Source organism: Denticeps clupeoides, chromosome 2 (assembly GCF_900700375.1).
Source record: "Denticeps clupeoides chromosome 2, fDenClu1.1, whole genome shotgun sequence".
Classification (NCBI taxonomy): Eukaryota; Metazoa; Chordata; class Actinopteri; order Clupeiformes; family Denticipitidae; genus Denticeps; species Denticeps clupeoides.
Genome location: NC_041708.1, coordinates 19,860,251 through 19,870,674, shown reverse-complemented (window position 1 = coordinate 19,870,674; position 10,424 = coordinate 19,860,251). Strand labels below are relative to the sequence as shown.

At 43.4% G+C, this 10,424-nt stretch overlaps 1 protein-coding gene across 2 annotated transcripts; it reads left to right on the top strand.

Moving 5' to 3' along the window:
• The first annotated feature begins 3,753 nt into the window (after window positions 1–3,753).
• On the top strand, window positions 3,754–9,440 carry il4i1 (interleukin 4 induced 1). Of its 2 annotated transcripts, none has more exons than XM_028968336.1 (8): window positions 3,754–4,215; window positions 4,454–4,556; window positions 7,063–7,277; window positions 7,352–7,464; window positions 7,619–7,820; window positions 7,910–7,978; window positions 8,199–8,335; window positions 8,531–9,440. In XM_028968336.1, exons 2-8 carry the CDS (start codon window positions 4,526–4,528, stop codon window positions 9,291–9,293), a joined length of 1,530 nt encoding a protein of 509 aa, XP_028824169.1. In that variant the 5' UTR covers window positions 3,754–4,215; window positions 4,454–4,525; the 3' UTR covers window positions 9,294–9,440. The 2 variants fall into 2 exon arrangements, with proteins under 2 accessions (XP_028824169.1, XP_028824158.1); XM_028968325.1 differs by lacking the exon at window positions 3,754–4,215 and adding an exon at window positions 4,309–4,366.
• Window positions 9,441–10,424: the final 984 nt, after the last annotated feature.

The window sequence follows — 10,424 nt, the reverse complement described above, 5'->3', positions numbered from 1 at the left end:
CTGGGTTGGTTGCTTTCTCTTTAACCGTTGCTGGCAGGTCATTTTATTTATTGTGTTTTAAGCCTTGTTGCATGGGGTTTATATTCACATAGGAGCTGCGCATTTGTGGTAACCTTGTTCACTGGGTGCTTTTAATTTTTTTTTTCTTTGCAGTGAGTTTCTCACCTTAGTGTGCGTGTGCACATGTGTATTTTTTATTTTTCCTTGTGTGGCCCACTCTGCAATAGTAGATCCAAGATCCCCCAGATCCAATTGATGGTATTGCACTGTATTGTGGTTGATATACAGTACAGGCCAAAAGTTTGGACACACCTTCTCATTCAATGTGTTTTCTTTATTTTCATGACCATTTTCATTGGTAGATTCTCACTGAAGGCATAAAAACCATGAATTCATTTTTGACATAAAGTGTATGAGAGATACTGTTTCTGTTTCTTTTTTATTCTTCACCACGTAATACATTACGTTTATGGGTGTGCTATTCGTACATGTCCTTGCACGCCACATGTAAGTAGAATTTTTATTTTTGTAACAACTTTCCGTATATTCTACTCTGTACGTTTTCAAATCAGGGTCGCTACTCTTGCATTTAAAATGGTGTTTAAATCCGCAGAATACGGACTCTGCAACGCTTTCCTCCATAGACTATGTTTTTACCTCCTGTCATTGCTCTTCATCATGGTCACGTGGCTGAAACACAGCTACTGGTGCATTTGTATTTATGTGCACAAGAATATGAATGTAAAGCAAGCAAGAGAAAGAATATAAAACAAGGCGGCAACTCAGTGGGAAATTAAATAGTTGGTGATAGTGGCAAAAAGCAAAATAGCTGATAAAAATGGTGAGTGTTTGTGTCTTCTTGGTCAATGGAGAGTCGAGTCAAGACCAGCAATGCATCCCAAGTCCCTGGCCTTACCTCAAAGAGTTATTTGAAATGGTGATGATCTTACGCGGTGCTCCTCGTGTTTACAAGGGGCTTCACATTTCTGTGGAAACGCATTCGCACACCGCCTGTTAGGTACGGTTGTTTGGGAAATTTCTGTTCCACATTTTCACACCATGTGAATGTGGCTGTGTCCTTCTCTTGCCCCCCCACCCAATGTTGTGGGTAGTTCTCACATAGCACTTAATGTCCTGCACATGAACTCTTTCTGTTAAATAGAAGTTAGTCCCAATAGCAATATTTTTCCGCATTTTAGAAAAGATTGACCAACAGTAAGAGCCGAAGTTGGATTAATGGTGGTATTCACAGGGGGTCCACTAGGTGGCAGTAAGGTATATATTTGGAAACCAAAAGACAGGTGGCAGGTGTTAAGGCAGAAATATACTTATGCAGTTTACGTATGTACGTACTACGTTGGTTTTTGGGCATGTACTCAAAAACGAATACGGATTAGGCGTTAAAACAGACCACACGCTATGCCTGATACGGAGGAAATACCTGCATAATTCTATAGGGGAAGTGTTGCGAGATGACGATTTTTAGATACAGGTATTCATTTTTTTATTTAGGTTTTGCGAACTTGATACTGACCCCTGTTGGACTACACACTACAACATGGATGCAAGTATATCAGCACAAACATTAACAATGCAATTGTGTGTGGATAGTGAAGTGAACTGATTGTCACTTGTGATACACAGCAGCACAGCACACGGTGCACACAGTGAAATTTGTGCTCTGCATTTAACCCATTTAACCCTGAGTGAGCAGTGGGCAGCCATGACAGGCGCCCGGGGAGCAGTGTGTGGGGACGGTGCTTCGCTCAACCTTCTGGTTATGGGGCCGCTTCCTTAACCGCTTGGCCACCACTGCCCCAATTGGTGGATTGCTGGAACAATAACCTGACTCTCAATGTCACCAAGACCAAAGAGATGGTTGTCAACTTCAGGAACAAACCGACTGACCCCACCCCACTGCACATCGATGGATCTGCTGTTCATCAGCAGTGTGAAGTTCCTGGTTGTGCACATGACAGACGACTCCTCCTGGAACCTCAACACTACGTCCACCACCAAGAAATCCCAGCAACCTCTGTACTTCCTCAGGAAGTTGAAGAAGGCCAACCTACCTCCTCCCTTCCTCAAATAGTTCTACTGGGAATCATTGAGAGGGTTCTCTGCTGCTACATGACTGTCTGGTATGGGAACTGCACTGCCGCTGGGTTCCACTTCCACCCAGCTCCACGCTCTATGAGAAATACCTCATCCGTCGAGCTCGGAACATAATGAAGGACTCTCACCAGCCCTCACATGCCCTGTTCTCCCTCCTACCGTCTGGCAGATGGTTCCGCAGCATCAAAACTGTACCTGCCAGACACTGCAAGAGCTTCTTCCCACAAGCGGTCAGAGCTCTCAATGCTCTCAATGCTCTCAATGCACTGCCACCTAAGTCAATTGTTGCCCAATGTAGTGAAGTAAGAGTAAAGGATTTGCAAATGTACCCAAGCTCAATTTTGTAAACTGCTGTAAATATTTATATGCATATGATTTCTCTTTTGGTTTTGGTATTTTCAATACACCTCAAGTAAACGTTTTTTTCATGTTGTCATTTTGCAGTGTTGTGTGTAGAATTCTGAGGGAAAAGGCATTTATTCTAGTTTGGAATACGGCTGTAGCATAACAAAATGTGAAAAAACATCATGAACACTTTCCTGAAGCACTGTATCCTGCAGCTCCCCCTCCGTAACCACTAGGTTGCAATACTTGCAATATAAGAACAATAACTACAATTAATATTTTGGTTGACCTTCACATAGCCTTGTGATCATCTCTGTTACACTTGAACCCATGTATGCTGCATGTGGGAAAAAAAGAAAAACACATGATGTCTTTTCTTTTTTGTTAATTTAACATTTACCAAAACCTCGTTACAGTGACATTACAATGACTGAGACTAACTACTGGTGGTAAGTCGTTCTGGATAAGGTCGTCTGATAAATGTTGTACATGTAAATGAGAGAGGGCTGGTAGTAGCCTAGTGGGTAGCACACTCGCCTATGAACCAGAAGACCCAGGTTCAAATCCCACTTACTACCATTGTGTCCCTGAGCAATACACTTAACCCTAAGTTGCTCCAGGGGGACTGTCCCTGTAACTACTGATTGTAAGTCAATCTGGATAAGGGCGTCTGATAAATGCTGTAAATGTACTCCTCCGCAGCAGGCTTGTGCCCCCATATCCCACTGTTTTCACCCCACTCCACACAAATCCCAAATGCTGCATGTGGTGTTTTCCCTCACAAGCGTCAGTGGTGTTGAGACCCTTTTCTTCATATAAACAGTATTATTGGTTCTTTCCACTGTTGCCGTATTTGATTAGCTACAATTAAATTCTATTTTATTTTTGTCTGTATCTTGGGATTTCACCTTCACTATAAATTGTTTAGCGGGGAACACTAAATAGCTTGAAGACCACAAAGACCCAGGTTCAAATTCAACTTACTACCATTGTGTCCCTGAGCAAGACATTTAAGCCCCATGCTCCAGGGGGGGACTGTCCCTGTAACTACTGATTGTAAGTCCCTCTGGATAAGGGCGTCTGATGAACGCTGTAAATGTAAAAAGTATTGATTATTGGAGGGAAGATCTTTATTGTGATTGCTTGCTGCACAGCCTGCAGTTAAACCCTGATTCAGAGTCACAGACTCAGGAAGCTCTGAAGATCGGAAGAATTCACCTGCCCAACCCCGATCCGCTGGAAATCACGGTCACGTCAGGTCCCCGCGGACTTCCCGCGCTCCCGTGACGTGGGGATTTCTCCGTGACGCGCATCTCCGTGGCAGCGTGGACAGATTTAACGAATCATTCTTTATTACAGCTTCCTTTATTACAGCTATAGTCAAACAGTCTAAAGTGGGCTAGATATCACCAATTCTATGCTTAAAATATTATTACTACTACTAAACAATAGAAATGTTTCGTTTTTAACAAAACGAAAGTAAATATGAATGCATAAAGTAGCCGACATTATAAATAGCAGATGAATAGCAGATGATACAGGGTGGATCGACACTGATCACACGACGCGCATCGGATAGATGCTGAAAGCCCTGGTATTTTCTTTGTGAAGAAGAAGTAAAAGAAAGTTCCGTGGCGGTTGGTTTCGTTTTCTGGAGGAATATAAAAGCGGGGAGGAGGCGGCCGGGCGGCCGGGATCGGAGCCGCATCGCGCCGCGTCGCATCGCGCATCGCCGCCGCCGGAGGGGGGACGCAGGTAATAACTCCGTAATAACAGCCGGCGTGTGAAGTGATGAGGATGTAATGTGGACTGATCGGGGGGGAAATGCGGCATGTTATAAGCGGATTAGGCTGGCCGGTGGGAAAGTTAGTCGCCGCTCCGGCAGGGTCCCATGGCGGGAGACGAGGTGAGTTGGGGCGATGCGGCGCCGGCAGGACAGGAGCCGCGGAGGATCCGCAGACTTACCTGGGACCTGTCCTTCGTTCCTCTGCAGCTTTCAGCCACACCTCGGCGCGCCAGGACCGGGAGGAGTCGAGGGTCCGAGGGTCGGGACCGAGGGCTCGGGATGCCTCACCGATGGACGCTGTGTCGATACGGTAAACGCGTGGAAAGGTGCTCCCACGGGGAGGAATTCAGTAAAAAGCAGAAATAATAAATAGTGTCTTTACAGCTCAGGCGACACTTAATTGATTGCACAGCCTTTACCTCGATCTGGAATTAGTTCTGAAAATGAGGGACATGTAATTTGATCCATCTATCTATATCTGCCTAGACATTGTTTGGAAGTAAAGTTGTCTTTTTGCATTCTAATGAGATTACAGACTATGTTCAGGGGAAAGGTCCTGGGGCATTTGACACCATGGGGGGTTTATTGTATTTTCTGAACAGACACATATGTGGGATTGAAACAAAGAAATGCATGACAATGAAGCATAGGTCTAATTTGTGTTTGTGTGTGGGGGGGGTAGTATTGGTATTACCCAGCCCCTCTTTTTTGAGCTAAGTCAGACTACAAGAAAGTTACAAGTTAGTTAAGTATAAATAGAAATGTCTTAAGCTGCCATTTGAAAATACTTAGCGACTGTGCTGTTCTGACCTCCACAAAGTTCCTTCCACCACTTAGGAGCCAAGACAGAGAAGAGTCTAGAAGAGTGTCTCGTACCTTCAGCGGTGGAGGGACCAGGCGAGCTGTACTGGGGGGTCGGAGAGTGCGAGGTGCAGTGTGAGGTATAATAAGGGATCTGAGGTATGCTGGTGCTACCCCATGTTTGGAGCTTTGTAGGCCAGCATCAGTATTTTGAATCTGATGCGGGCAGCTACGGGGAGCCGGTGGAGGGAGCGTAGCAGTGGGGTGGTGTGGGAGAATTTGGGAAGGTTGAAAACCAGTCATGCTGTTACATGCTCTATACCTACTGGAAGGGAGTTACAGTAATCCAGTTGTGAGATTACTAGGGACTGAACAAGTATCTGGGTGGCCCGTGTTGATAGATGAGGGCAGATCCGTCTGATATTTGTAGAGAAGGAATCAACATGAGCAGATTGGTGATGTGAGTCGAGAAGGAGAGTTGGTTGTCTATAGTTACTCCAAGGTTGTGTGCAGTTGTAGAAGGAGAGATCTGAGCGTTGTTAATGTAGATGCAGGTGCAGATAATATGACTACGGAGCCTGTTTGAGCATGCAGTGTCCGACTGGCAGCAGTGTAGAGGAAGAAGGAAATGGAAGAAAATCCTGAACTTGAAGGGACTTTGGTATTTTGTGTTACTGATCTAAATAATTGAATGTCTGCTTCCGGTGGCATTTATCAGACGCCCTTATCCAGAGGAATCAGTGGTGACATGAAGTGAAGTGATTGTCACATGTGATAAACAGCAGCACAGCACACGGTGCACACAGTGAAATTTGTCCTCTGCATTTAACCCATCACCCTGAGTGAGCAGTGGGCAGCCATTACAGTCGCCCTGGGAGCAGTGTGTGGGGACGGTGCTTTGCTCAGTGGCACCTCAGTGGCACCTTGGCGGATCGGGATTTGAACCGGCAACCTTCTGATTATGGGGCCGCTTCCTTACCTGCTAGGCCACCACTGCCCCAGGGAGAGGGAGAGCAAGTGTCTTGCTCAGGGACACAGTGGTAGTAAGTGGGGTTTGAACCTGTGACTTTTCTGGTTCATATTCAAGTGTGTTACCCAGTAGGCTACTACCACCCAATATGGCACATAGTCTGTGACTGAGGAAGTGTGGTCAGGAGGAAGGAGGAAGGAAAAATGCTCTGTTGTGTTTTGTTTAGACCCAATGCAGAGCTTTTTTAAAAACTGAGGATCTGACACGGCTACAGCCCATAGGATGTAGTAGGTGAGGGATTTCCAACAAAGGTTTTTGCGAAAAAAAGAGTCACTTCCTGGCCTTGCAACAGAACAATTTGAATGATTTCTGGGTCGCATGCTTTTGAAAATCTGTTCAGGGTGGAGATAATGACAGAAAGTGTAAGGGCCATTGCCAGATGTACAGCATTCTGCACATTGAAATAGCAGCTTGACAGTGGCAGTTAAGGGCCCTTACACAGAGCAGGAAATGGAATCGGACAATGCTGTAATACTACAATATACAATACATTTAATATCAGTTAAATCATTTATTCAACCACTGTAATTAATCAAGTTTATTGTATTTTCTGAACAAACACATGTGGGATTGAAACAAAGAAATGCAGGACAATGAAGCGTAGGTCTAATTTGTGGGGGGGTTAGGTGGGTTATGACCCCTGCAGAAATCTGATACAGCCAATACCCCCCCCCCCCCCCCCCCAATAATCATATAATTCCAATTAATAGATATGTTAAGTACTTGGTATTACCCAGCCCCTCTCTTTTGAGGGTCATCTGACTGTTTTTGAAGTTCTTTTTTTTTAAGTGATTAGGAATTGGAAACTATGCTTCATAAATGCTGAAGTGTGGATGCACACGCTGATTCTTCACTTGCACCACAAACCAACCCTCCTACCACCGCTGTCTTTTGCTGAGACGTTAAAAAACTCAGTATCATAAATGTAACATCTATGTAAGTGTATTCGTAGTTGAGGGTTACTCTGTTTTTTTCCCTCCACCAGTGCCAGTTGCAGTTGTGCTGGTCATCGTTTATACTGCCAGTGGCACCGAAGAGGACCCTATCCAGAAATGCCTGGCAGACCCTGACTATGACACTCTGTACAGCATCATGACCAAAGGTTTACCTGTTGCCAAAACCTCTCTCGATGTGGTCATTGTTGGGGGAGGTGTGGCTGGACTGATCGGTGCTAAATATCTAGAGGATGCTGGACACAAGGTCAGCCTCTCAGTTTGAACGGTTCTTTTCTGATTTTTCCACCTTAGTAAGGGTTGCATTTATCTGTATAACAGGTGACAATTATCGAGGCCAGTAACCGTTTGGGGGGAAGAGTGCAGACTTATTACAATGAAAAGGAAGGCTGGTACGCAGAACTTGGGGCTATGAGGATCCCAGAGGTGCACAAGTAAGATGAATTTATCCTATACAATATAATATACTTCTACATAGTAGTTAGCAGATTCTCAACTCATGACACCAGATTCATTTAGATATTTGAAGTGTAAAGTTTGAATATTTATTTAAATTAAAATGTCTGAATAATAGATATTGTTTTGTAGGATTCTCATCAACTTCTTGTCAACTCTGAACCTAAAACTGACTCAGTTCATTCAAGATGACCCAAGCACATTTTATTACGTAAATGGAAATCTTGGAAGAAGTGGTGTAATTGAACGGAAGCCAGATTTGCTGAAGTACAACGTGACCCCGTCAGAGCGAGGCAAGACAGCGGCCCAGCTTTTCGACAAGGCACTAGAGCCGGTCAGCGAATTTCTTACATGTCACTGCTACAGTTCAGTGCCACGCTACAGCAGGGGAATCATTCTGAACTCTTGTGTTCTGTGTTACAGATCAGATCAAATATAAGGAGCATTGGGTGTAATGCAACCATGACCAAATATGACTCATATTCTGTGAAGGTAATAACAATGGCACAAAACCATGGATTTCCTGAGGCAGTGGTAGTGTGTAAGGAAGTGGTTTCGTAGCCAATGAGGTGGTGGGTTCAAATTCCAAACCACAAAGGTGCCACTGAGGTCCTCCCACATTGTTCTGCTTGCTGGTTATCTGTGTGTTGGCAAGGGGGTACTAACTACCCCAGCGCAGGAAATTGAAAGATGATGTTTTTTTTCTCCACAGGAGTATTTGGTAAATGTTGCGAAACTGAGTCATGGTGCAATACGAATGATTGGTGACGTGCTAAATGAGAATAGCTTCTTTTACACGGGACTCACAGAGATGCTGTTTATTCAGTCAGACATCAGGGACAACATGATGTAAGTGCCTTTATATTCATTTAAGTGCATATTATATATATATATATATATATATATATATATATATATATGTGTGTGTGTGTGTGTGTGTGTGTGTGTGTGTGTGTGTGTGTGTATATATATATATATATATTCACACACACAGATATTTATATGTTGGATTTATATTATATTTGTTTATTTATATATTTTTAGGTATTTTGAAATTGCAGGCGGAATGGAGTCTCTGATTAAAGCAATTGATAAAACCCTGAACTGTACCATTCTGTTGGAATCCAAAGTGAAGCAGATCAGTCAGACAGGTGGTAAAGTAAAAGTAAAGTTCCAGCAACCAGGCAGACCATCCACTCTCAAAAGCATCTCTGCTGACTACGTGCTGGTGACAGCTACGGCAAAGGCCACACAGCTGATAGAGTTCAATCCACCACTCTCCACGCTGAAGATGGAAGCACTGCGCTCAGTGCACTACTCTAGCTCCACAAAGGTGGTGCTCAGCTTCAGCAAGAGGTTCTGGGAGCTTGATGGAATCCAAGGTGGGAAGAGCATCACAGACAGGCCATCCCGCTTCATCTACTATCCCAGCCATAAATTCCCTGGGGATGGAGGAGCTTTGTTGGCATCATACACCTGCTCGGATGATTCCATGCTTTTCCAGGGCCTGAGTGATCAGGAGTTGATGGAAGTCGTGCTTAACGACCTGGTTAAGATGCATGGAGATGAAATCCGGAGCCTTTGCACTGGTGTTGTGGTAAAAAAGTGGAGCAATGATCCTTACAGCCTGGGAGCTTTTGCCATTTTCACTCCGTTCCAGAGGACAGAGTATGCTGCTGCCCTGTCCCAAAGCGAGGGGAGGATTCATTTTGCAGGAGAACATACCGCCACCCCTCATGCTTGGATAGAGACTGCAATGAAGTCTGCCTTCAGGGCAATACAGAACATTAACGATCAGACGTCCTGAGACCCAGCAGCCCAAAATGACTTTCCAAAAAACTGCAGATAATCTAAAAACACTGTCTGTTGTAATCTATTTCTGTGTGAGCAATAACTATGGCTTTAAAGTATTTTAGACGTTAATTATTCTGTAGTACATTAGTTTCAAATCAATGGCCACTTTATAATGTTTTTCATAATGTACTGTAATGGTTTTAATATGTAATTTTTTAATGTATATGGACAACTAAAGTGAAAATTTCAAAAGTGAAATAAAAGCTTTTTACAGTCCCACGCTCCATTGTCTATGCATTTTGTCATGAAAAGCATTTTTATTGTAAAGGTTGTAAAAGTACAACCTTTAGTGTACAACAAAAGTGTACAACAAATTAGTATATGTGTATATATATATATATATATATATACACACACACACACACACACACACACACACACACACTAATTTATGTCCATGTCCAGGTCCATTTTGCTATTTTAATGAACAAAACAGAAAAAAGTTGCCGTAACTCTGTTTATTATTGTTTGGATGCATCATGTAATAAACCATAATAAAAAAGACAGATGTACATAAACCTAAAGGTGTCAGAATCCCTTCCACCACCAAACACACCTGCTGCAAAATACCTCTCCCTGTTAATTGAAACTAGATTACCTTTCAGAGAGGCCTCAGTCCTGGCATTCTGGTGCATTGAATGTGGAGAACCTCAAATTCAAATTCAAATTTTATTTGTCACATACACAGTCATAGACGGTATGATGTGCAGTGAAATGCTTTTTGCAACTGCTACAGACCACAGTATTGCAAATGTTGCAAGTAAACAATGAACCAATATGCAAATATTGCAAACATAACCAAATATTACACTTTTACGTCTTTAACATAAATTATGTGTAACTGGTAGGATGAAGGTGTGCAAATGAGTTACATTTTTTTTTTTACAATGTTTAGAGTCATTTTGTGCAAAGTGATTTTGTGCAAAGTGGTTTTGTGCAAAGTGATTGATTTTGTGCAAAACAGTCCGGAGTGATTGGAGGTGAAAGTGCATGAGTTCTATGTACTGTTGTTGAGAGCTTGGACAGCCTGCGGGAAGAAGCTCCTCCTCATTCTCTCTGTGTTGGACTTCAGGGAGCGAAAGCG